At 39.6% G+C, this 27567-nt stretch overlaps 2 protein-coding genes across 3 annotated transcripts; both read right to left on the bottom strand.

The window, feature by feature from the left end:
* Nucleotides 1–99: 99 nt before the first annotated feature.
* On the bottom strand, nucleotides 100–12977 carry LOC121190495 (adhesion G-protein coupled receptor G2). Of its 2 annotated transcripts, none has more exons than XM_041051286.1 (30): nucleotides 12893–12977; nucleotides 11271–11341; nucleotides 10510–10587; nucleotides 10069–10139; nucleotides 9432–9982; nucleotides 8069–8105; nucleotides 7951–7988; nucleotides 7736–7866; nucleotides 7574–7652; nucleotides 7363–7421; nucleotides 7095–7139; nucleotides 6928–6995; nucleotides 6758–6801; nucleotides 6609–6648; nucleotides 6306–6340; nucleotides 6088–6215; nucleotides 5846–5966; nucleotides 5423–5679; nucleotides 5126–5327; nucleotides 4571–4727; nucleotides 3868–4032; nucleotides 3623–3745; nucleotides 3468–3513; nucleotides 3289–3392; nucleotides 3012–3136; nucleotides 2452–2823; nucleotides 2046–2329; nucleotides 1154–1255; nucleotides 879–1022; nucleotides 100–621 (listed from the first exon to the last, which is right to left on the bottom strand). In XM_041051286.1, exons 2-30 carry the CDS (start codon nucleotides 11338–11340, stop codon nucleotides 518–520), a joined length of 3780 nt encoding a protein of 1259 aa, XP_040907220.1. In that variant the 5' UTR covers nucleotide 11341; nucleotides 12893–12977; the 3' UTR covers nucleotides 100–517. The 2 variants fall into 2 exon arrangements, with proteins under 2 accessions (XP_040907220.1, XP_040907218.1); XM_041051284.1 differs by having other exon boundaries at nucleotides 12713–12974.
* A 2651-nt stretch (nucleotides 12978–15628) lies between these two features.
* On the bottom strand, nucleotides 15629–23658 carry gabrr3a (gamma-aminobutyric acid type A receptor subunit rho3a). Its single transcript, XM_041051642.1, has 9 exons — nucleotides 23516–23658; nucleotides 22714–22826; nucleotides 19612–19679; nucleotides 19272–19495; nucleotides 18485–18567; nucleotides 17548–17685; nucleotides 16553–16705; nucleotides 16069–16262; nucleotides 15629–15922 (listed from the first exon to the last, which is right to left on the bottom strand). The coding sequence occupies exons 1-9, from the start codon at nucleotides 23656–23658 to the stop codon at nucleotides 15629–15631; spliced, it is 1410 nt and encodes a 469-aa protein (XP_040907576.1).
* Between the last annotated feature and the right edge of the window lie 3909 nt (nucleotides 23659–27567).

The raw sequence follows: 27567 nt of genomic DNA, 5'->3' as shown, positions 1-27567 counted from the left end.
ACAATTCACTCTAAATGTGAGCGTACTTCCTTGTATTTGACACTGTTGACATTTACAGAAGAAATCTGAACACTGAGTAGAGTAAAACAGGGCATGCTCTTTAACTCTTTGTTTAAATTTTATTTTAGAGATTCCAGAATGTTTTTTTTTAACTCAACATATTTATTGAGCTCTACTTTGCATTTGTAGCCAATCTCGCCTAATTTAGGCTATCCAAACACAAAGCAACACTGCTTTAGCAACTGAGTCAATTTTATTAACTTGATCTGATTTATTTAGAGATGTAGATGTAAAATAACAAATTTATACTGATAACATTATTGTACAAAGGAATTAAAGTTGGTATGAAGTGAATGAGTAAATGTAGGGAAAGTACGTAAAAAGTGCCTTGTATAATTTAGACTTTACATTGTCCATTTAGTTATATAATACATAAATTACTCTCTATTAATTTACATTATATACAAGTCTTTCAAAATAAGAGCCATTAAACAGTCCGTTCTCTTCTTTTTTTGGATCAGGATACGTGCCGGTTTCTGAATTGGCTGTTGATCTCGTTGAGGATCACGTCCCTGCTCTGGTCTTCATCAGCTGTGATTGCTCTGTCGTCAAATGGACTACCTATAACACAGCATTAGTGACATTATTTCTAATGTATAGAGTTTGTGGCAAACTATATAATAACCTCATGCACATCTGTATGACAGGCATGCAGGAAATAATATATAGTTAGACAGGTGGGGTAAAGTCCTACTCCTAAGACTAACTTATATTAAGTGTATGAATTAGTGGTGTAAATGTCAAAACCTCTTATGAGTGACTGAAAATCTGGCAGTCAAGTGGCTGTGAGATAAAAAGCTTAGACTGTCTTCACTTACTGATGCCATTAATCTGCTCAGAAGAGTCACTGACAAGAAAAGAAGAGGAGCTAGATGAGTTGTTGGACTTGGAGGACTGAAGAGATGTTAGTCTGGTCACTGATGACTTCTTCACAGTCTTCTGTGTAGCAGTGCGACTCCATTCTGTGAAAAGAGATTCCACAAGAGAAAGAAAGATGAGTTTGATGTTTAATTGATTATGCATCCAACGGACTTGAATCTTTTACTTTGAAGGAACAGGTGTCCAGTTGTGGAATGGAAAGAACATATTTAACCTGAGTTCTCTGCTAGTCTCATTCTGCCACAGCACAGGTAGATCCTCCACTGCCTCCTCACGTTTTCCTTCACCGCACAGTGGAACACAAATATAAAGAAACCTACAAAAGGAAAAGTTTGTTATGCTGCATGCGCAGTTTGTCTGAATGAATTAAAGGGCAATATTATAACTTCTTGTTATTGTAGTTTTGGCCATCATTCCTATCTGTAATTATGACATGGTACTCATCCAGTTAATTGCTGAAATTTGGGAAGGAGAAAACGTCTGTAAAAAGAAGTGTGACCTATTTGCAAGGCGAACTGGAAAATTATTACCCAAACTGTAAACACCAATTACAGTATTCTTTCAGCTTTAACCTATTATGCTTGCCAAAGTTGTACAAACAACTGATTTAGTGGTTTAAATAATCTGTCTGAAATGTTGGCATGTTTACAACCTGTCTGTTTGGGATTCTTGTCCCATCTGACGTCATTGTGGTGATGTTGCCACACTCCCAGATCTCAGCAATTGGTAAATGTAATGAAGGCCAAGACTACACAATAACAATCACTGGGTTAAAACAAGTTTCACGTAAAAAACCATCAGAAATGTATGATACAGTACAAGTCTACAGTTTGTGGATATAACATGGAAATGTAAATTTTACTATCAGTAAATCAGGAAGAAATAGTGACATCTAAGTTTATAAAGAGCTACTATAACTTAACAATTTGCTATCATACCATAAATTTGGGCAAATAACCGAACAGTAACATAAAAAAATGACACTAACACGTCAAAACAACCTTTATTTTTTGGTGGAGCCCCCGTGATCCCAGAAATGACCTTATGACCTTATCTAGATTTTACTGGACCCATTATTACGTGAACACTCAAACAAGTGAACTCACCTTGCAAGGAGTTAAAGATGGCAAAGAGGTACATGAACGGCAGGTTGAGGGGCCCCCAGGCAAAAAAGGCAAAGCCCCAAGTGAGGCCTAGAAGGATGGTTATCCCCATCACACTGCGCACATCCTGCAGTGTGGTGCGGTGCTGCACGTTGTGAGGGTTCTGCCTCTTTATCCGACACAGCTGGACCAACACCACAATGAACATAATGAGGTTGAAGAGAAAAATGACACAGAAATAGGCCACCACAGCCACATAGAAGGCAATGTCATTTCTCAGCCAGCAGCTGCGGGAGAGAGGATGGAGAGAATTGAAGGGTTAGTTTTTGGTTTTGTGCTGTCTTTTTCTGTTTTGTTTTTGTTTTATTTTCCACATTTCATGCATTTTGGTATTTTTGAAAAAACTCACAAGTCATCACTAGTGCCATCAGTAAACTTTCCATAGGAGACAAGACCGTAGTTATTCTTGTCAATCGCAATGACTATAATGACCACAATCATCGGGACGCCCCAGCCGACCAGCGAGAACTTCAGCATGTAGCGTGACACGTAGCTGTTGAAGACTTTCACGAGGGCCAGGTACATGTGAACAGCCTCAAGTCCCATCCAGGTGAAGGCAACCAATAGGAAGTAGTGAAGGAACCAGGCAGTGGAGATGCAGAGGCCCACAGCATCTGGGTAGAGTGCCAGCCAAGAATCCACCAGGAAGACCAGGTTCAGCAGCAGCAGAGCCAGGCACAGCTGGATCAGGATTTTTGATGGAATGTCCTTACGCAACTTCCTGCAGGGTTCAGATGGTCCAGAGACATCTCAGTGGACTATTCTCACTGAACATTATCTTTATTATAAGAAATGCTGTGAAAATATATCTGTTGCTTTGTACATTGACATTCAACTTGTGGCCTCCTAGTGGTAGGATAAAAAAAAACATTTAACTGTGTAGTTTGTCTTGTGGCTCTAAATTCTTACCCAAAGGCCAAGTAGGTGAGGAGGGTGACAGACAGGAAGATGGCAGAGATTCCACAGCCAATATATGTGATAAAGGTAAGGATGGTGGCCTGGAGACGACTGGTTAGAGGCTGTCTGGAGAGGTCCTGTAAGAAAAAGAAGAAAAACAAAACAAAACAAAACAAAACAACAAAGTTACAGCAGAGTGGAAGTCATAGAACTAGGCTTCAAACTATCATTGGATTAATCATTACAACAGGATGCATAAGACAAATGAGAATACTGATCATCTTCATACCAGCAGGATGGCAAAGCTGGTTAAATGGTTGCAGCCACAAATTGTCTCATTCTCTGTGCTGTTATGGACCGAACAGCCGTTAGAATTCCAACCACCTGACCCATCTGTGGGGAGAAAATATTTTTGTCTTTGTTCGTTTATGATCATTTAATTTTCAGTTAAAAAAAAAAAAAACTTACTGTTGGATTTAAAGTCCCAGAAAACACATGTAGCCACAAAATTAGCCTGTAGTTTGGGAAAAGGCACAAAGGTTTATATCAGTTTACAGTCTGTAGTTGGACTTTTTTTTTGGTTTGTTTCTGTTGTGAGTAAAATATTTCGAAAATAGACTCACTGGAATGGGCTCTGTGTTCCTCAAGTTAATTATAACATCGTCCTTCAATCCTGTGATTGACAGGTTGGCCACACTCGCTCCCAGGATCCCACTGTTAAGTTTGCGTTGTCCCATAGATCTGTCCTGCATGGCCATTTAGAGACAACACAATTTAAAACTCTGAAAGAGTCTCAGTGCTCTGAATCTCCTCAGGTAATGATAATGCATATCCCATATTCAGTGGGGCGTGGGTTGAATGTATGGACCTGGAACACTGTGCTCTTCTGGTAGAAATTGAACTGGACTCTGGAGACCATCTGCTGCTCCTCAGAGGTCAGGGCCTCTGTGAGAGAAGAGGGAAGTGTAATGGAGCCCTGAGGGACGGAGGGGTCTGCCCTCACACTCCTCCTAAGCCTGGGATCCCCACGGACCTGCAACACATATGTGACATGGAAATTGAGACACAGGCTTAACAAACAGATTTTATAACCATAGACTTTTAATACCACTTTTTTTTATTTGGGGCAACTGATTTCAGTCTGTCAAAGGTCACTATCTGGAATAGCTGAGCTGCTGTGGCTCAGCTCTTTTCCTCCTCAAAACGGTCTTGCGTGTACAAAGACAAGTGTAATCCAGGGATCTACCCATAGAAATCACATTTGAAGTCATGTCATTGTGATGAAAGGAAGCAGGGTGGCGGCCAGAATCTCTGACCTAGTTCACCCCAGTGTTTTCAGGAGGAAACAGCTGTTCCACATTTGTAGAAAATATGAATGTAGCATATGAATGTAACATCCGGACTATTTATTAAGGCAGGTTTTTTTTTTTTTCTTGATTTAATTGGAACAAAAATACAAACACAAATGTATGTGCACGTTATATTGGAGAATTTCCAACCACTAATGTTAAATGTTGTGACCTATAAAATATCTTACACAGACATTATAAACTGAAACATTCACATCATACCTGTACGTTAGTGGGGTCTGAGATGGAAAAAAATGTCTCCTGAAAGTTATTGCCCTCTGCTGGTTTCACAGACAAAGCCACATCAGGTGACAAGACGGTCTCAGCCTGATTTCCAAGGACCAGCTTCAACCCCACAGTGTCAACAATCTTTATAATCCTGATGAAATAGAAATGAATTTGTAACATGCACAAAAACAATATATGTTAACATTCACTGAGCCAGTGCAGTCATACAGGTGGGCTATAGACCAGTTCCAGGCCACACTCCTGGCCACACCGAATTAAAGTAGGTTGTTTCTTCACCAAAAAAGAGGGAAAAAAAGGATTATCCCAACATTTCAGCATTAAACGCACACAGTAATGGAATGTGGAGACCAATTATGCTCCAATTAGAGCAATTATGTTGCTGCAGCAATCACGGGCAATCTGCAATAGAATTGTCAATAGAAAAACGATTTGAGGTGCAAACAAGGTTGGAAACCCCTGTGTTATACCATCAAATTTCTATAACAGTACTCAGTCTGTCAGAGAATGTCAAATAAATGAATCAGTAACCTGTTGGAGGACTCGGCCAGCGTCTCAGAAGAAGCACCCAGCAGATTACTGACAATGTGGACGGAGATGTTTCCCAGAGCCATGCTTACGTTCGGTCCTGACAAAAGATTCTCCAGCTGAGACACCAGTTGATTCACCTGGCTGGAGTTCAGCTTGGACACGTCTCTGGTCAACTCAAGGAGTGCGCTGGCTTGGCTTTCAGCTGCAGTTGACAGAATTTGAAAGTGATAGTATAATGATGCTATAATGATGTCAATGCTGCAACAGACCCAACACGGTGCTGGGGTGATAACAAACCTGATTCAGTGGTTGTTGGGGTCACAGACACAGATACATTTGCTGTGGTTGTGTTGAGTGTTGCTGCCACCGTGACATTAGCAGCAGCGGTGGTGGTGTTGAGGGGCTCAGCTGTCGTGTTCAGTGGGGATGAAGTTACATTTACAAACGCAGTGGTGGTGTTCGGTTGCATGGTTGTCACATTTGGGCTGACTGTCGTCAGCGGCTTCTGAACACACTGCTCCTCCAGTTCTACAACCAAATTTTTTCCATTTTCACTATAAAGAAAAAAAAGGATGTATTTAACATCTTTGGAGGAATTTTATATTTTGAGCTACAAGAATAAGAACAGCCCTGAAGCAGGTTACTATTATGTTCACTGACTTTGTAAAGATGTAGTGAAGTTAGTTGCAGATGATACTGTGGTAAGAAGATCATACAAACCAGGTGAGGATGTTAAACACTTCATTTGCCATGCAAAACACAGCAGGCTTAAGGTTAACTTTACACCACGTGAACTGGGATGCCAGTGGATTGTTGCTGACTCCCGAGTTCCCACATATTGCTGTGTGACATTTCAGATAAAACAAAAATGAGAAGTTATACAAGACACACCTGCAGTTATTTATTTATTCATTTATTCTTATGACCGCATGAACTTGTTTCCCTGTGGTTGATATACACACCTGCTCGAGTCACCAGTCCATCAAAACTGATCTCTTCCTCAGACTGAAACGCTTTCGTCACAGCTGCCAACACAGTACAGATAGGAACCTCCTGGGCGAAGCCTAAAATCACTCTGCAGCTTTGAAGACTAGAATAAAAAAAAACAAAAAAAACAGGAATACGTTTAATTCAGATGTATCAGTGCATAGAAATGTTATTGTATTGTGATTTGACTCACTTTGTTTCTGTCATTTCACAGGCCACATTGGCATCCTGAGAAAAAAAAGTTAAAGTAACATATCAAGTAATAACTTATATAAAATAGCTGTTTGGGCAAGTGTTCGCAGTATCAGGTCAGCAAACTGCTCAAGAAGTGTCACAAATAGATAAAGAGAGGAGATAAAGTGTCACCTGCACTTATTTTGGGATCATATGAACAAACTGTCTTGATTAAATTTGGATTAGTTAAAATAGCTAAAACAGTGATAGTAGGGGAATGTGAAAGTTTAAGCAGTGTGATGATGTTTTGGTGGCTGATTACCTTGTATTCTGATGCAATGATGGACAACGGGCATGAAACGCTGCAAAGGAACATTACAAACATTGTAAATGATGTGTATTAATTTAATAGAAGTGTGTTTATTCATGCTGACTGTGATCTTTATAAGCTTGCAGAATGGCAAAACTCACTCTGCAGTTGGCGAGCAACTCGGTTCTTGTTTTAGCTTAGAAATCTGTAATGAGATTTGAGATATTATAGTTTGATGCTACAAGAATTAATTGTTGCAAAATGAATGATTAAAGATAAAAACTAAAACATAAGCTTACATATAAATGCATAATCTGTGAGTGAAACTTACCAGGGACATGATATATGAAACGTTCATCTTGGGATCTTGTACTGACATTTGAAAAGTGTAGTATGCATCTAAAAACAAAGAAGAAAAAGTTACTTGTAATAAAACCTTTCAAACTAAATCGGTAACAATGATAATGTGGTGGGTTTGTTAGTTAATAAAACACTAACCAGTTCCATTGCAGTAAGCAGAGCAGCTGCAGTTGTTCTGTGGAGCTGAAACAAAGTCAAATCATGTTGCACAGCAAAGGGGTTAGGGTATTGCATAAAATACTTTGTCTTCAGAGCTATATGATGTGCTTTAAGAGGAAAGGGACACATATTTATCCATTCAAAACCTGCTGATTTTTATTTTTTTTTTTAAGTAAGAAATGTATAAAACCTGTAAAATCTGTTTTGACATTGTGTGTTCTTGTGTGTGGTTTGAAGATGTTCTCACCTGAACCACAGTTAGTTGAGTTGCTTTGACCTGCCACATATGCACTGGCAGACTCATCACTGTTCAAACACAACCATATTTAATTTAAAAAAGAAAAAAAATGCATATAGCAGCCAGTAAACCTCATCATGTTACAAAGATGCAAAGGCAGTACTGTATGTAATTACCCTTCAAATCAGCTCACAAATAATGCACATTATAAATGTCTTACCATGATACACTGTCTGGACCTGTATAAATGCAACTGTCTTCCTTTTGTGGACTGCTATTGCACTCGTTTTGTAGCTGATCTGTTCAGGGGCACAGAGGGATAATTGCATTAAGGGAACTTTTTAGGTAGGTAACTGTGTATTTCAGAGTATTCACCACTCACTTGCCCAATCTGCTTTCTTTCCCACCACATGGATGTCACGGGAAGTTTTTGTGGCAGAGCAGAGAGTTGAGAGGATACAGCATGAAGGTACTTTTTGCCTCAGCTGCAGCGTCACAGCACACCTTGTGTTTCTGAGGTATAAGGTCAGTGTTACCAACAAATAGGTTTTCTACACACACTTCAGTCATTAAAAAAAAACTCTGTTATTAACCTACTTTATTGCAGTCTTCACGTCACAGATAACTTCGATTCCCTGTTAAAACATGAAACAGATTCACATGATCCCTCTGTTCACATACTGTAAGCCACAGATACATTTGAATGTTAACTTACTTGATATAGGGCAGCTGTTGTTCCATTAATGATCTCACTGAAAAATAAATTGAGACAATGTTAATGAATAACAAGACTGATTTAAAGGGAGTCTGCAATCTATAATTGTCATGACTAGCCCCTAAGGGGCTCTCTCTTTTGGACTCTCAGACTCTTGTTAAGTTTTGTTCACTGTTCCTGTTTTATTTTGAAATCATGGTCCTTGTGTATCTTGTCTTGTTCTACTTCCTGTCTTTGTCTTGTTTCCCTCCATTTGTGATTGTCTGCCCCGGCCTAAATGGTTTCACCTGTTGACCATTGCCTTGTGTACTTAAGTCTCGTTTTTCTCTTGTCCTTGTTGGTTTGTCTGTGTCCATGCCTGAGTGTGTATCTGAGTCTGTCTTTCCCGTGTTCGTTCCCGTACCTGTGCCTTGCATTTTTTCCCCACCTCATTTACTTACCTTGGTTTTCTCTGTTTGCATGTAAGAACGTTTTGTATTTTCGTTTGGTTTGGTTTCTGAGTATTTTTCTCCTGCATGGATGATTTTTGGTTGTTTGAGTTTTGTTCCCTGGCCCTGGACACTTCCAGTGATTTTTGGTTCATTAAAAGACTTTAAGTTACTCCTAGCCTGTCTTGGGGGTGATTGCTTTTGGGTCCTGGCCTGATTCCTAGTCTCAGCATAACAGAAACCTTGGAAAGAAGATATCTCACTTTTTCCCCAAATAAGAGTTGAATTCATAAACAATAAAACACACTCTTTCTTAATGTAAAATGCCCAGAGTTTTTACACTTGTAGCCTTATTTGGTCTGATATGACCTGTAGTTTATAGTGGCTAATGTCTCAAACGTGAGCTGGATGCGGACATAGCATGTATTTGGGCATATTACTGAGTCAGTTCACTGTCTTGCTTCTTCTCTACTTGTGCAACTGATACTTTTATACTCTTTCATTTTTTTTTAGATAAACAGATAAACATTTTAATGCTTTCCTGACAAATGTAAAACAAACAATTGTGTGTCTCAAGAGGATCTTGGGAAATGTAGGAAAATTCAATGTGCCCATCATTTTGTAATTGCAACTTGTGCCCACTGTGGCCGCTATTTGGGAGAAGACAAAGCATCAGATTCTTAGCCTCACAAATATCACACATCACAAGGTAAAGTTATATAGTTATTAGATATTAGATGTATACAGATATTTTGCTCATTACTTTCTCCTCCAGTCCATAGTGTAGAAAAAGAAGCACATTTTACTAAATCATGTGTAACATTCTCTTTCTCTGGTGAGATACCCATTTGTGGACTGCACTGTGAAAATGCTGGAAACTCCTCTGTCCATTAATTAATTCATTAAAAAAAAAAAAGAAATTACTGCAGTGATACCTGATTTGTGTCACGCTGCCACTAACTTGACGAGCTACCCGTTGATTATTGTTGGACTGGTTGGAATTTGGTGATGGTGACTTTGATGGTACGTCCTTTCCTCCACCGTTTGCTGTTTGTGTGACTGCATTGGTGTCGGGTAAAGAGCCTGTCAGGTTGTTGTTCTGCGTCAGAGCTGCTGTGGTGGACTGATCCGTTGTAGCTGTGCTTTGGCCTTTTATTGTTGTTGATGTTGTAGCTGTAGTTGGGTTTTGGCTTTTTAATGTTGTTGATGTTGTAGCTGTAGTTGGGTTTTGGCTTTTTAATGTTGTTGATGTTGTAGCTGTAGTTGGATTTTGGCTTTTTAATGTTGTTGATGTTGTAGCTGTAGTTGGGTTTTGGCTTTTTAATTCTGTTGATGTAGCTGTGGTTGGGCTGTAGCTTTGCGATGTTGTTGCTGCTGCTGACGTCTCATGGGAAGTGCTTGCAGATGTAGTTTGTGGAGAGGTAGTTGTTTCTTCCTGGTATGGAGACACACAGCTCACCAGCTTGTTTTGGAACACTGCGTCAAGCTGAAAAAAAAGGGGGAAAAAAGAAGATAAAAAATAAATCCAGTACTTTAACAAGCAACTTGTCTATGAACAGTTTCCTAACATACCCAGTCCTTAATTTCTGATTCCTTCTTCTTTTCTCCAGTGACATCCACAGTGACGTCGAGAAAATAATATACTGCCATGAGAAGGACAGACAGAACATAGTTGAGGGAGACAGATTTTTAAAAAATTGAATGAATGAATGCAGCACAGGCCAAAATATTCTTGACTCCAAAAATTACAGGGTCCAGTGTTTCTCGTAATGCCACCAACAGGAACATTTTTAGACTCTGTCTGGTAAACACTGTGCAAACCTTCTGTTGCAAATTTGTAGTCTCTAAGCCCAAGATGAGATAACCCAGATGGCATTACCCATATCCACATGACCACAGAAGGCATTATACAACTGTTTTCACAGAGTTGTACTCTTCATAACTAATGACAAAATGAGGATCATGGTTTCATCTCTTACTTTAAAATTGCTTCAGCTGAGTGGAATGATTTACCTGACGTCTGTGCAGTTGTTGTAGGAAGAGGAAGAAGGGAAGAAGGAACATCAGTGGTCAGATCACAGGAAATTCGACCTGATGGGAAACACAATTATAATCGGTCAGAGCATAACAAATGACAAAGGTGACATTTAAACTTCTTCTTCATTACTACAGTTTCAAGGTGATTACTGTGACCCACAGCCATAATACTGGATGGTTGACACTGGACATCATGAAAGAGTTTTTGTTCACAGTCACAGTCACAGTCAAATTTCCGAATCTTGCATTTCAATCCAGAAACCAGAAATGTAAAATTTAAATAAAATAAATAAACAATCCCGAAACATACAGGATAATTTCTATATATTTCATTTGAATCTTCCTCTAAACTCTTGCACAAAATCAAGCTTTTGACAACTTAAGTTGCCTAAAAGTGGTTGAGAAACTCAAGTACATGTGACAATTGCTCAAAAAATTTCTGAAATACAACAATTTTCTGAGTTTGCTCGTGTTTATCATATGTTCCACCTACGTCGAGAAAGAGGCTACAGCATTGTGGCGTTTTGTGCGATCAGGAAACAGCAATCAAACTAGAACAACAAGTTACAAAGGAATTTAACACATTTGCAACTGAATGACTCGCATGACAGACATGTTAGACCCTGCTGTTTATAAATAGAGGTTGTTGGTCCAGATAAGGTGAACAGTTGACAGATACCTCTGCTCCATTGTCTGCAAACATTTTTTTTTTCTGATCAGCTGACGTCAGACCTTACCTGCCAGTAAGAAGACCAACAGTATCTGAGACCAGTGTAGGTGTCGGACACGCAAACCTGGCTTCTCCATTCTGTAATAAAACAAATGAAATCAATTACACCCTTTTTTAAGTTCTCAGTGACCTGCATGACATGAAAAGTGTTTGCTTTAATTGTCATTATAATGGCGTTTGGCACTTTTTACACCTACGATAGAAGAAAAGAGTCAGAATGAGTCATGCAAGAAATTTGAGGAACACCCGCTCTATGGGAACACCTCTACCCCTCACACCCATGCTAAGAACTGCTGACGCTGTTTCCTTTGACTATGGGTTTTCAAGTGTTTGTCTTTTGCTCTGGCTGTTCTGTTAATTAACCATATCTTGTATCTAAAGAAATGGAATTAAACACAAGAAAGCATTCCAGTCAAGACACACCTCTGAGAAAAATCAGAGCTCGAAACAACAGAACAAACACATTAGCTTTATCGCTGCTTTGGGGAAGTGCAAACAGTAATATATGGAGTAATATGTGCAGCACATATGGCTTTCTATGAACAAATGTTGACTGTTTGCTCAGACCACTGAGCAAACAGCTTTCCAGGGGTGTTGATGTCTGTTCGAAAGCCGTGCTGTTATCACGCAGTAAATTAAGAAGTACTGTGGCAGGAGTAGACCTACATTTATAACTTTCTAAACTTTTCAACCTGCTTTGTCTACTGTCTACTATGATGATTTGTGGTGGAACAGAACAGTAGTATAAGTGATGTACAGGCATCGCTGGGTTATGAGTGATCTTGTGATAAAAGAGAAAGAGGAAGAATAGAGTGAATAAGAATAAAAAGCCCTATTCAGAGCTGTTGTTTGATGAGGGGCTCAACTCCTAACAGGTTGAGAACAAGTTATGTGTGATCTCCAGAAACTGATGGCGAATGAGTAGAGGAATAATGTTGCCTTGTCCAACAAATCCAGATGTCTTGTACCAGTATATAGATGTGGTAGGATAAAAGATAAGGTCAGAATTATGCATCAACAGTGCAAATCCAGGGACCGATCCTTAATGGGAAAGTTCTCTGCAGCTCCTTAATGTGATCAGAGCATCAATGTATTACCACATTGTTTATGGTGCATCAGCTGCATCCCTTTTTATATTCTCAGAAATACTATCAGTAGCTTGTGTTAACACTTGCCAGATAAGATAAAAGCAGTACATCCTCAAACACAGCCAAAAAGTCACTGAAGAGGAACATAATATAATAAGACAAAAAAGGAAAACAAAGATATTTTAAAAGCGGTAAGAAACAGGGTTAGAGGTTTCGAAAAACGTTCAAAGGAATTTACTGAGATATATCTATGTACCTGGATAAACTAGCTTGGTAAATAATCCTGAATCAAATCAGAACTAGCTCTGATTTCTGAGGTGAGCTGTTCATCACATCCATACCACCACCACCACAACTTTACCTGATACAGGGGGCACACATGTGCCAGCATGAAGATCCACCAGAACAAACACTGGGAGCTTTCATAACTTTGTCCTCATTTTCATGACGCATAACTTCTCATGGGTAAAATCCAAACATGAAAACAAAGTCAAACCACAAACATCAGATGTTAGTGTCTATGCTCTTAATAGACAACAACCTGGCTATTGTTCCTGGTAGGCTGCTGTGTAAGTTCACTGTGTCTTTCCCATGCAGGATCAGTAGCTAACACGTGGCACGCCCCTGAAACGTCAGCCTAAACAGGTGGATGTTGCGTACATCCACTTTACCTTGAACAAGTTTCACTCAACAAGTGTGCACCCCGTAAACAGGGAATTATTTGATTTTACACCAGATCAGAAAAGCTCCACTGTGCTTTGCTGTCATTATAAAAAAAAAAAAAGAGTTTGCCGGTAGGGTAAGTTTTTGGAGGGAAGAGATTTGTCTTTTTTTAATTTTTGTTTGGCAGTAATGGTACGCCTCAGGGTGTGTCCTAACCCTTTGAGTGTTCTCACTGATAGACACGACTGTAAACAAGAGTTTCCAGGGTAACACTGCAGAGTTCATGAGACATTTACTATTGCGTCAGAAGAAGTCACACACCAGCAGCATTATGTTTCTTTCATGCACCTGCTTTTCAGGACTATGAATGGGAGGCGATTGTTTGTCATTCACTGCCTCATTTATTCCTTTCATTCTTGTGGCTCTCAAACTTGTATTTACTTGTAAACACCATATTAAATACAGCTACACACTAAAGAGCGAGCACACTCACCAGGGAGTGTGTGAGGGGCTACAGAAGACTGAAGTTGTGGAAGGGGCTCTGACAGCATGAAGATCAAATACACTGTCAAACAATGTCAGAACAAAAGAACATATCAAAGTGGTCCAACCTGTTTTAGGGTAAATACAAAATAGATCTGAGTCAAAAATGTAAAAACACCAGCCTTGTTTCAGGAGGTCAGAGTTCAAGATGTCAGGTTACATGACTTGGTAAACTATAGCAACTTTTTGATCTGTAGAGCATTAAACATGATACATCAACATTAAAACAGTAATTTGAGACAATTTCTAAACTTTTATAAGTATACTTTATTGTATAATGGTACCAGAAAATATTTGGTGATTTGAGATTTGTGTAAATAAGGTGAAGTTGTTAAGAGAATAATGAAAGCTGTAGCGCTCCATCTGTACACCAGAGGGAGTCTGGAGGATAATTATACCTACAAAGCCAGATTATCATGTCTTACTCTTCATACCAGCAGAGGGTTGGGAAACAAAAGTGCAGCAGAGCAGATCCAAATAGCTTCTTTGAAGACCAACAGTCTTTGAGTGGCCTCTCCATTGTTCATGTTTGAAATGATCAACTTAATGTCTGCTGCTGATCCATGGGCATGATGTTTTGGTCACATACTCCATCTGTTACAGATCAGCGTGCCCGCCCCACACATCAGTATTTGTGAAGATCTAAAATGATCCAGGTGTTTGCAGACATCATAAGTGATGCCAGTATGACTAGAATAAGACATTAGGCAAGGGAGGTGTCAAGTCAGTTGTTGGTGTTTGTGGAGCTCTTGCACCACTCAGTGGAGGTTATTTGTAACAAATTACAACAGGTAGTTGACTGTCTTTATGTGGTTTGGGAGCCTAAAAACAACACACACGCAGGTCACTGTGCCCTGAGAGAAATGGTTCCAACGCCTTGTAAAAAAAAACCCCACTTGTTGTTTTAACTCTAATTTTTGTGCAGATCAAGCAAACCAGATTTGACATGTGGTTTGACATATATATATTTTATATAAGCTTTTGTGTGCTTTTGTGATGACAATAACTCCTCACTGAACCTTGTGTACAGGGCTCTGATCTTGTTTCATCGCCTTTGCCACTGCAAGCATTCATCACATTATCAATCAATCACCTCTGATGAATCTGACGTCCTGCTGGTTTCATGTACCGCAGCAAAATGTTACGCAACCGAGTATAACTGACTTTATGGCATGTAATCCCCTCTCTCCATATTTTCTCCTACTTTTCAGTCCTCATCTACTAATGACTATTTTATCCAAATTAGTTTAAGAACTGGTCTTTTTTGTATTATAGTATATAACGTGTGTGTTGTTCAAATTATTTATAAATCTTTATTACCATGCAACTTGTTGCCTTGTGTGGATGTTATAATCTTTTTATGATTATATTTATGTGGCTGGTGAACATTATAGAGCTTTTAGCAGCTACAGATAAATATCAGGTGATAAAACTGTATATCAGTGTTGTTTTTACGATATGTTCTGCTGCCTCCAAGAGGCAAAAAGACTCAATTAAGACCAGTTTTAGGATTAAGTGGCATCTAGTGGTGAGCTTACAGATTGCAACTAACTGAACACTCCAAGCTCAGGTGACACTCAAATCCAAAAGGCCCTCTCTGGCTGTGGCAGATAAAAAGTAAAGCTTTATCAAAAAATATTTAGCTGGACACACATCTTTAACAGCATAAGTTTATTTTTCAAGACATTGTGCATTAATTAAACAATTTGATGTTTTGTGTCTAGTCACACAATAAAATAAAAACCTAAAAGTGTACATACAATTGTTTGGTTGTTTTCTCTTATAAAACAGGCGTGCCAAACCCACACATAAACATCTGCAAACACAACAGCCATTCAATGCAACAACTGATCTTGGATTGTCTCTTGAGTTACAACTAAATATTTCTTGAGTAGAAGACATCATGTAAGATATCAATGCTCAACAGCAAACATGTTGTAAACTGGAGGTTGTATCCCATCGCAGAACAGAGAATCGTAAGTTAGTTTATCGCAGCCTGTTGGTGTTAAAATGTATAATTGTGAAAATAGTCAAAAAAGAATACCGTTTATTCTGCTGCATAGTGAATGTACTATGCATACATACTCCAGTAAATGATGTTGAAGAGCAGGTAAGCCAGGGGAAATATGACTCTGGAGTAAGAGTCAATCATGTAGCTGTTGCTCATTATGAAGCTGAGATTTTGTTTTAAAGGGTTCTTGCGGCGTAGCCTGGTGCCTTCTGTGGGTGCGGAGACAGTTGAGTTTCGTGACTGGGTGTTCCTCTCTGTATTTGGTGTCTCTGGGAAAGAAGTCAGGTCAATGTCATTATCATGGAAACATCCATCAAAGACCATAGCCTGGTTGGCGTTGAAGGAGGTGGGGATCTGCAGCGACAGAGGGAGGAGAGGAGAGTTGTGTTTTCAGGTCAGCAAGCTCCAGATGGTAGGAAATTGTTTTCTGTGGGTCAAACAAGTCACACGAGATTTAAGAAGTCATTAAAGGACACACAAAAAATCTGAATATGAATGACCTTTGCCCCTTTGAGCTTCTTCATCTCCTCCACTGTGGTGAAATAGTTCACAGCAGCGTACTCGATGACAGACAGGAAGACAAACAGAAAGCTTGCCCACAAATAGATGTCTACAGCTTTGACGTAAGACACCTGTGGCATAGAGGCTGAGACACCAGTGATGATGGTTGACATTGTCAGAACTGTGGTGATGCCTGAAAACAAACATCGTAGTATTAAAAATAATTCCTCACAAATAACATCCACTGTGTGGATGGATTATGCTTTATACTGCACTTGTGATTGTAGGTCAGCAGATCAGAAGCATCACCACTCTAGTGTACTAGTAAACAATAGTTCACTTCATGTTCACTTCATGAAAACCTATACTGCATGCAACAACTTTCTTAGAATAAAAAAGAAAACAAGAAAAGAAAAATGTGTTTTTCATAGGAAGCTGTATGTTCAACGAGTTAATGGCCGTGTTGACACATGTTCTCAGTACCCAGAGAAACTCGGGCAGGTACGGCCCTCCTGTCTATCCAGAAAGACACCCAGGACAGCATCACCATCAGCATTGTGGGAAAGTACGTCTGAAGCATGAAGAAGAAGATATGCCTCCTGAGAATGAAGTTAATGTAGAGCCGATTGTACCAACCTGAAAAAGGGATAAATAGAAAGTGGAAGTGGAGGGCAGGGAATAATAATAGTGAGTGGCAGCAGAAAACAAGACAGTCACTCTGGGAAACATTGCAAATAAAATAAAAAAAAACACCTGTACTGGATTTTGAGAGCTGTGAATCTAAGAAGATACAAGATGGAGCTACAGGAAGAACCTAGATGTGAATGTAATTATTTTCTGGGGCAGATCTGTCTACAGCTGAAGTTATATAACAGCCTCTTCAAGTGGATAGGTCCCCACAAGGTTATTTCACACTGAGAGAATAATCTCCCCTGTCCCTCTTCCTATCTTTCTTTTTCACACTTAAAATGTGAATGTAGAAGCAGGCAGAGTTTCAAAAAGGGGGCTTAGCAGTCAGTCATACAACTCTCAAATACTCAAATCAGAAGCAATGTTACATTACATTTCAATACTGTGAATAAAAAGGCACATGATGATTTTTGCACATATGATTTTAAAATTCAAAATGCAAATCCAAAGTGACTTTAATGTCAAACCATTTCTTTAAAGTGAAAGTTTAGGATGTTTAGACCTACAGTGTTACTCACACTTTGTTACAGAGCAGAGTGAGTACATCGAGGTGGAAGAGCTCTGTGCATCTGAGACTACCATGAGCTATTCATCATCATACTGTTCTCACTTTTTTTTTGCTGTAGTTACCAGCAGAGTAAAATATAGTACTGTACATAGGTATACACATCTCAAACCTTTCCTTTTAAGAAAAACAGCATAGGAGATTTGATAAAAACAGGAGCCCTCTGGTCGTCCCCCAAACCGGGCACAGCTCAGAGGGCCCCCACAGCTCCAACCTCACATACCAGTACTGCTGTAGAAGGCAAGCCCAAAGGAAGGCTGGAAGTCTTCAATAAAAAACTGAGAGAGCACGATCTCGTCAGTCCTTAATGAATCGTTCCCGTTCTTCCAGTAGAGCATGAGGTCGTTCTCATTGTAAGCATCTTCAAGAGAGGAGAGAAGTGGGTGGGGGGAGGGCGTGAGGGGGATGACACCTGCACATGTTGCCTCTCTTAGAAGAGTCATGGATGTTTTTCTCAGAGGAGAGGAGAGAGTGCACAGAAATGGGACTCCCGGCTCTCCTCTGAGATCACGACCCATGCTTTATTTATTAACATGACACAGAGAAAAGGAGAGAGAGAGAAAAAGAGAGAGACAAAGAGACAAAGAGCGCGACAAAGGAAGAGAAGCAGGCCAGAAAGACAAAAGAATCCCCAAAGTCTAAATTGAAAGTAATCCTGACTCTGTCATCAGTTATGACCAACTTCAAGTTCGGCGCAGAACAGAATGAAAAAATAATCCCTGGTAAATCCTGCATCAGAAAGACAGACATGTATAATGGACAGAGATTGACCTGATTGAGGATTATGACTTATTTACTCTTTGCAAAAAAGAAGATGGCGATGGTTACTGTGTGATTATGAAGCATGGTAATGCAATGTGAGCTGTAATATGCAGTGCGTTTCTCAATGATATCCAGTGGTGTTTTTGACGAGCAAAATGGATACTGTTTAAATATTTAATGGGCTAAAAGCTATTTTTAGCCAACGCCTTTAAATTACAAAATGATGTATTAAAGGTTGTGTAACATGTTTACCAGGAAAACACATCAAGCAAGTAAATTATTTTAAATAGATTTTTGTACACATTTAATGCAGCAATTAATATTATTTTCCTGGAAACTACATTGTTTTTCATATCAGGCATTCACAAGCAGCAGTGTCCCAACTGTTTGATACTCACAGCTCTCCAGCTCCAGAGAGCAGTTCTGTGTGTCCAGAGGAAAACTACTGAAGTCCATTGAGCACAGTGCAGTCACAGTGATCCTAAAATACAACTTACAGTTAAAGAAACAGCCACATAAATCAAGCAGTCATTCAGCATCAGCAACTGTGCTCACAGAAAATGTTATATTTGGGTGACTTTCAGAGTAAAGCTGCATAGATTAGCCTCAGTCAACTGGTAGGAAGTCAAACGGGGTGTAAAACAAAACTGGGCTGATTTTTAACAGCTAAGATGTTGATGGACGGCTGAATTGCTCATTCAGTAATTGCTTCTGTGCCTGACAGGGTCTGTGGCCGCAGCGAGCTGTTAGTGATGACGCCATATTGTGGACATCTGTGGCTGAAATGGATATGATGAATGTGGTCTGAAAGCTTTCAGGCCACCCTCTCATATTTCTACTCTGGCTCTGCTCGCTAAACCCTGCTGCAAGCGTCCAGTGGGATGTTTTATATCTTGATTGATGTCCTTTTCAAAGTGTTTTAATTTTTAATAATATTTAAACTATGACTCACTGAATTTGATTTATGACCACATGTGAGGTTAAAGCAAGACTATGTGAACCTTTGAAAATAGAAACGACTCACATGTAAACACATGCACATTCATATGCAATAAAACACACCTTTGTTCATTTCAATACACCCAGGGCTATTGTTGCTACAGTAACAGTAGAAAATACAAATGGATGGACACACTTCATCTAAGCTATTTAATGATAATCTCTTTCTGAGTAATGTAAAAGTACCTGACACTGTAGAGGATGTTGCCGTCAGGATAAACCCTCAGCATGATGTTCTCCATGGTTGTATCATGGATAAAAGAGCGTTTAGAGTGGACAAAGAACACATCAGGAACCCAAATTTTCTTCACAAGACGTGCATCGAAGGTACGACTCTTGTTGTTGCTGGAGGGGAAGGCCAGGCGATCGTCCTGCCAGTAATGTCTCAGGTACAAAGTCATGGTGAAATCCTGGACAAAAAAAAAACCAAACAAAAAAAAAAAAAACCAAACATAATTGCTCAGGTCCAACACAGAGAAGAAGAAAAGGTATGTTTGCTAACTACAAAAATACTTGAGGTGCATACCATGTTCACTTCAGATATGCTGTCGATGCTTTCCACCTGGACATCGATGCCGACAGGAATGGCTGAACCTGCAAAAGGTCAAATGTTGGAATGGATCGGCTTTAAGCAACGGTTGGACTGCATCCTCCATGAATCGTCTGTCTACACATCAGCCAGAGATTATTTATGTGTAAATCCTACTGCTGAGCTTTAAGACATAAGCCACAACTTACAGTCAACAGAGAGGTTATATGAGAGTGATGACCCCGACATCGTGCTGGTTCGTAAGCGTGGCTCAGCTTAGAGTTGCGTTCACATCATCTCGACATAAATCCTGTATAGCTACAGCATCACTTCAGGAGAGTTACACATAACTGACGGATACCGGTTAACACACAGCACCTTGGGAAAAGCAGTAATCCTCATCCTCATCTCTTCAAGTCTGCTGCTCACTCAGGAAGCACAGATAAGATGCTACAAGATACTTGAAAGCTTTAGAAATATTTGCAATTTCAGACCTGTAATCAGCTTTTCATTTTCTGGATGAGCTATAAGTATCAAAACAGTATTATGAAATACTTGGCCAGGAACTATTTCAGAGAAACTACATAACCCGAATGTTCAGAGAAGATAACTAATTGTACTGCTGTCAAAATCTGCAGTTAAACCACCTTTTAAGATGACATGCTTTTCATTTACGTAATTTTACCAATGTTTGTATGACTGCTAATATCAGGATACAGCTTTAGTTTTGGCAAAACACCAACAAATCCTTTCAAAATTAGACTTTTGCAGAGAGGCAAGAGATCCAAAGCTGATTTTATCGTATTTGTGAAATCTGGCCTACGGGCATAACTGGCTCACCACAACAACCTACATAGATATAATATCACCTGTGTTACGTAGTCAATATTCCATGTAGATCAACAAAACACTCGTTTGTTTATTAGTTAAGGTTCTATAACAGGCTCTGTCAGGAGGCATCAGGCCAAACAATCACTGATACTAACAATCCTGTCAGTGGGGCATTTTAGGTCACATGGCCTGGACTAAACCCACAGAAATAGTGGAAAAAAATTCAAACTCTGAACAGAAGGGGTCAGAGCCAGGAAACGAGGCAGGGTTTTTCTCGCTACGTGTTGCTTGTTTCAGGTGTGACAATGAAACTGAAGAGCCACACTGACAACAACAAAGGGGTTCAGCTTGTACTGCAAGCACATATTCCAGTTTGCATGAATAAACCGGTTTGGTGTGGATAAATAAAAACGGTTGTACAAGAAATTGAAACGTTACAATGCAAAGTTGAGTACTACCTTATCATACTAATACAATCTCCAATGCATTTAAATGTCTAATGCTGTGTGTAATAAATGCGACATGGCCTTATGTCATCATCCAGTGGCAGAATACTGTAAACGTATGATGTGTACTATAAACATGTCGTTCTCTCTGTGCCATTATCTAATGAAGGTAAGCACTCAGATCCATCAGTCTACGATTACAATGGAGTAGAGAAGAGGGAGGGATTATATCGGGCAGCTGGGGTCCTGGGACCAAAGTCCTGTTCAAAATATCTGTGGTATAAGACTGTACATGCAATGTTGATGAAACAGATCAACTACAAGGAGCAAGGGAGTACGAAAACAGTCCGACCAATTTTTTTTCCTGAGCCAGAATTATATTTAACTCCCCTGACTCTAGTTTTTTTCTCTATTATGTCTCTGTTTTTCTACTTCTGAGCTTTAAGACATAAGCCATAACTTACAGTCAACAGAGAGGTTATATGAGAGTGATGACCCCGATATTGTGCTGGTTCGTAAGCGTGGCTCAGCTTAGAGTTGCGTTCACATCATCTCGACATAAATCCTGTATAGCTACAGCATCACTTCAAGAGAGTTACACATAACTGACGGATACCGGTTAACACACAGCACCTTGGGAAAAGCAGTAATCCTCATCCTCATCTCTTCAAGTCTGCTGCTCTCTCAGGAAGCACAGATAAGATGCTACAAGATACTTGAAAGCTTTAGAAATATTTGCAATTTCAGACCTGTAATCATCTTTTCATTTTCTGGATGAGCTATAAGTATCAAAACAGTATTATGAAATGCTTGGAACTATTTCAGAGAAACTACATAACCTGAATGTTCAGAGAGGATAACTAATTGTACTGCTGTCAAAATCTGTAATTAAATAACCTTATGAGACAACATACTTTTCATTTATGCAGTTTTACCAATGCAAGTATTTGCAATTTCAAAACTGTAATCAGCTTTTCATGTTTTGGATGTGTTTTTGACTCTAGTTTTTTTTTTCTTCCCTCTCTATTTCTCTAGTATTCTCTAGTATCCATTATTCTAAACAAAATGTGATATTTGATAAGTAAATGATAGACAAATCACTGGGTTCGCAGTTGCAGTACATTTATTTATTGATGTGCATCTGAAACTAGACTGAGCTTATACAGTTCATAAATGGGAAAGAAATAAGGGATTTGTAAAAACACTCCACCAGCCAGCAGCTCTCCTGACACAGTGACACAGCCATACAGGAAGTCTGCTACAGCCATGCCAACTGGTCACAATGCACAAAACTACACGTGTTTTATGTAAAGGTTTCTGTACAAGAATGTGTATTTGCTGTGTTTCTGACAAAATGCTTTTATGGAAAACTACAAAGCCTGTCATGTACAGATTTCTTGTACATATTCCACAGTGTTGGTTGTGGAAGCTAAAATTAAAAATTCTTCTTACGATTTTGTAGATTATGAAAGAAAAGTAGGTCTTACAACAGTTTTTTTGAATATCAGAACATCACCCCCCCCCCCCCCCCCCCCCACACACACACACACACACACACACACAGAATTAGGTACGCTGTTCAGATTATTTTATCTGTACCACTGTCTGCAGGCATTGTCTCACACCACAGACAATCTAGGTCACTAAGGGTTTTTTTTTTTGGGAGGCGTAATACAAAGACAGCACAGTAACCTACATTAACCTTAGTGAGCTGCCAGGAAGGCACACGGTTATTAAAAAATTCACAATAAATAAATAAATAAATTACATGGGAAGAAGCAAAATTAAATAGATAGTTGGACGGATGAGGTGTGTGTCTTACCTCCAAAGCCCGGCCGCATCGCAAAGTCATGGTCTTCAATCCGAAGCAGCTGCTCAGATTTAATTAGCAGAGACTTGGTGCTGTCCAGCTTTTTCATCTTAAGATCCACCCGTCTGACAACCAAAGAGAACAAATACCAGCTCGCATGAAAAACTCTGTCTCTATCTTTCTCTTTCTAACACAGACACATGCTTGAAACAGAACTGACATCTGGTCGAGGGAGTTAGTGACGGTTAATTGGACTTGTAGCACTCTGATTAAATCCAAAGGCCATGGTCTAATGAGAGTTCTTTTGCTTTCGCTGACAATGATCTAACAAAGTTGTAACTGGGTTGGAGATATTGTGGCGCCTGTCTTGTATCTGTCGCATGAATTGCACCTGAAAAGTTCTTTCCTTTTTTTTTTTTTTTTTTTTTTTTGCACCAAGTGGCTTTAGTGTCTTCCTAAAAATCTTCATTAAGAGAGAGATGTTAAGCCCAACTGAGCTCTCTTGATGATGTAAATGACCATTTTCTTTGTTCAGCAACAATCAACACCAAACCACTGAGTAATATCGACCTTACCTCTCACCTCACATGATCCTATGACTTGCTCTTACCTTGATTTGCTAGGACATTAATGGAAAGCATCATGATTAATTACGCAACCATATTTGTGATGACACCGTAAAGCAGCATACAGCTCAAAATCCTCCCATAAAGCCACCAAATATGGAAGCCAGGTATCACAAGGTCAATTTTAACGGCAAAAACAAACAAAATTGCAACAAAGCAGAAAGTCAAGAAATCCCACTTCAGCTCACCCGCCATGCTTTTGTTTGGTGTTCTCTCCGACATACATATCCTTGTGTCTCCTCTTGTTTGGGAAGTGGCTGCTGTTGAGTTGGGTGACAGGCCACAACCAGGCCAAGCACATCAGTCTGAGGGCCAGGAGGGCCACTCTCATGGTTAAGCTGGGGCTAGAAAGACGAGAGGAACCCAGACGTTCCCCCCCACTGCGTCAGTGTCTTAGCCAGGGGAAGCAGCTCAGCTGTCCCTGTCCTCTACTGGTACGTCCATGTCCCAGCAGCACTCATTCTGCCCCGCCACGCACACACCCAGCTACGTCTGCGTTATCCTGCTCCTTCATCTCCTGTGACATGGAGAACATCAGTCGAGATATCCAGTGTTTAGCTCCAGTGAACAGGCATCCCCCTGGATGAGTTTGCTTGTCACTGTGCCATCCCTCTGCTTACGTCTCCTGCCACATGTTCCTCCGACTCCCCAGTGTCCCCACCCTCTGATTTAAAACCAAATATCAATTTATTCCTATAATGACAAAGGAATACCATTAATTCCTCTCTAATCTTCTTATCTGTGGTTGGTGAAATCTTTCAGTAACCTACAAACTGGAGGCAGCAGCGGGCGGGGCGAGGGAGGATAATACAACCAGCAGTTTCATCATCATTCTGACCAGATAAAAATAAAAAGCCTGTAGCCTACTTTTACACACTGCAGGATTTTCCCTCGAGTTGCACGCTGTGGTGGTGGGAGGATGCAAATGATCCGGTCGAGAGGAAACAGATGCAAGCATATGCCTGGGCAAACATCTGCAAACATTGCACTTATGGCTCCTGAGCAGATAATATTCATTGCAGAGGATGTGATTCCCAAACTGAGGCTTTGAACTGTTTTACCCTAAATAAAAATTAGAAAGAAGGAATAAGAATATGGCCGGTGTTAGTGTTTATACAAATGTAGCTTTGCATCCTCCTTTGTTTTAACCCTCCTTCTGCACTGTGGTTTAGATCATGTTTTAAGACCACAGGATCCGCTTCATGAAGGACAAAATAAAAGCGATGATTTATTTAAAAAAAATTAAAAAAAACGGATGAATCAGTTCGGGAAAAAAGTCAACATTATGACTGATATCTTTATGATATCTCAAAAATATTTGTTTCTGGGCGATTTTAATAATAATTTAAATAGTTCTGTTCTCATTTTGCCAATGTACAAGAAAAAAAGTGTTTCATGGGTGTTTGTGAACTATTTCAGTGCAGGTGTCGTGTAGTGGAGAATTCACAAGGAGTGTGGTTAAACTTTTACCTGCCTGGTTAATTAGTCAGTGTTTCATTAGTGTTAGGAAGGATGTAAAGTGGAATCGCGCAGACACAGTTCACAGCACACCAGCGTGCTTTCACACACACGCATGCCAAATACTGTTACAGGATCGACACCTCAGCGCAGGCCGTCTGACATGGCAGACACTCGTGGACTCATGGTCGTGCTTCTAATTTTCTTGGAGGAATTGTTATTGACTGACTCAAAAGGTATCGTAACAAATGACCTCTGAACCTGCTACTGTTTGTTATGACAAAAGGGAATTTAATAGATGAGATTCATATGAGTTAGAGCTGTGTATTATCCACTTACAGTGAGAAAATGCAAATTGACCAGGGCACTTTGTCTGTGCTGTGGTTTCTTTTAGTATCATCATTATTGGTGAGCTAATTTTAACTTTGTAAAATCTGAAGGATGACAGTGTTACAGCAGGTTGAGAGTATTTTAGTGGACAGTATGTATTTCACTGTAGAAAGCACAAAACTGTGGTACCATCAATGTGCTGATGATATTAATTTGTTTGCTAGCTTATGCTTGCAAGTATGAGGTGAGCAACATGGAAAGCGTTGCAATGGTCATGCAATAAATAAGAAAAGTGATGTTTGTCAACACCTCTTTTAAAGGTGAGCTCATCTACCGATGTAATGCTCTTTATTTCTCCGAAGTCATTCATAGTATGTAAAAAAATTATTTTACGGCTCAGTGGTTCATGCAGCAGTATGTGTTAAAGAACAACACAGAGCTTTAAAAAACTTAAAGCTGTCACTAACAACATTAGTTTGCCATCATACCTCCACATGAGGAGCAAACACAGCTGCACTGTGTCCTCAGCGCCCTTCATGTGTTACCCAGCTGTGACAGCTGCACACATCTGGGGGAGATATTGAGCTCGCATTAAGTGTGACTCAGTTAAAAAAAAAAGAAAAAATTCAGTCCAGTAAAACAAACAGCTCAGATGTTTATTAGAGAATGAAATCAGTTGAGGTCATTTGTCTGAATTTTGCATTTCCCTTCAGTGTAGTTTCATGGTCGCATCAGTGGAATGGTGCAAAAATCGAAGGATGTGGTTTGTACAATCAATTTTTTACACTTAATACTTCCAGATTTTAGAGTTGGACAGTTGTTTTGCTTATTCTGTTGTGTACAGGGTTTTGAAACCCAACCCAAAGAAAACACAGATTATATGAAAAAAATAAAACTTGTTTGTTCATTTGGTTTAATTTTCAAAATAAGGCAAACAATATTATTCAAAGAGAGTGTAAGTAACAATGAAACTGGGACAAGTGGCCAGATGCGGCAATTCTTTACTTTTAATCAGAACAACACTATATTGTTAAGTTATAATAATGATTATACAAAAACATGCAGTGAGCTTAAATCTTGACAATAGTTTTATCATCTCAAAGTCATTTTACCAGATGCCAACGTCACCTGTATCATCCATGACGACTGCATCCTGCCCTGTAGCTTCAGGCCCACGGGCACTGTGGTGATCCACTGGTACAAGCAGCAAATCCCCGTCCACAGCTACTACTACAACAAGGACCAGTTTGGACTCCAGAACAAGCATTTCAGTGGAAGGACTAACTTGTTCAACTCACACATCCCTCATGGCAATGCCTCCCTGCTCCTCAGGAGGGTCAAAGTTCAAGACAAGGGCAGGTACAAATGTTACACAAGCACTCGCAAGGGCAACCAGGAGATCTTCATCAACCTGGAGGTTAAAGGTTGGTACAATGTTACGGAATTACTTTCAATATACATGAAATTTTGTGCATTTTGCTAATTTTCAAAGTTGTTTCTGTTTTTCTTAGTTGGTCTAAAATTGATGAATTCAGCACTGATGAAGCTCTGAGTAGTAGATGTGTCTCCATTCATAAATTACCTTCAAGGTCGTGACAACAAGGTGGAACATTTGGCTCTTTTTTTTTTTTTCCACTACTGAGCAGCAAGCTGTCTGCCTTTTTCTTGGGACTTAATGGTAAAGCATTTGGAAAACAAACACCTAAATAGTTAATGGTTAATTTTTGTATAATCATACAGAAATGTAATTGTTATAGACTGGGTTTTTGACTTATTAGGTACACCTAACCTACACCATTGTATTATGTTGCAAAAATCCAACTTTCTTGTCATTTTAAAGGATGTAGTTTGTGTTGCTGTTGAATTGTAGTACAACTGAGTGTATTTTTCATGACAGGAAGGACATTTTGTTCATTACTGAAATGTTATGGCCTGAGGAAGGGAACTAGACCAAAAGAGCGTTGATGCATTAAATAAGAGATTTATAGGATTGTTGTATTTTGGCAGAATTTCTGACAAATCCTTAGAAGAGACGAATGCCAAAAATATCCACATAAAACAGGGTGTGTAAAAGGGGGAGTTTGTGTGCAGGGATGTCTCTACTGCAATGTCTAACAGTCCAGTTCTCAAAATAAAAGCTTATTTCATCAATTGTGTGCCAAAAGCAAGTCTCTGGAAACAGTCTGCACTAGCTAAGCTCATGTTAGCTGTCTGCCCTACTAACTTACAGTGCAGCCAGTGGACTGGGGCATTAAAGTGCAGCGGAAAGGCACCATCTGCAGGAGATTTGTTTGAAAGCGCCGCTGTGCTAAAGGCCAACAGGGCAACAGAGAATGAGTACACTGTAGCTTACAGTAAACTGACTGAGACAGGGTACATTCTGTATCACAGTGTGTGGGTGAGAGAACGAGATGCACAATTCTTACTCCAGCTGAATGTTTTAAAGCCCTGT

Source organism: Toxotes jaculatrix, chromosome 12 (assembly GCF_017976425.1).
Source record: "Toxotes jaculatrix isolate fToxJac2 chromosome 12, fToxJac2.pri, whole genome shotgun sequence".
In the NCBI taxonomy this organism is placed as follows: domain Eukaryota; kingdom Metazoa; phylum Chordata; class Actinopteri; family Toxotidae; genus Toxotes; species Toxotes jaculatrix.
This window is presented reverse-complemented; position numbering and strand designations above follow the sequence as displayed.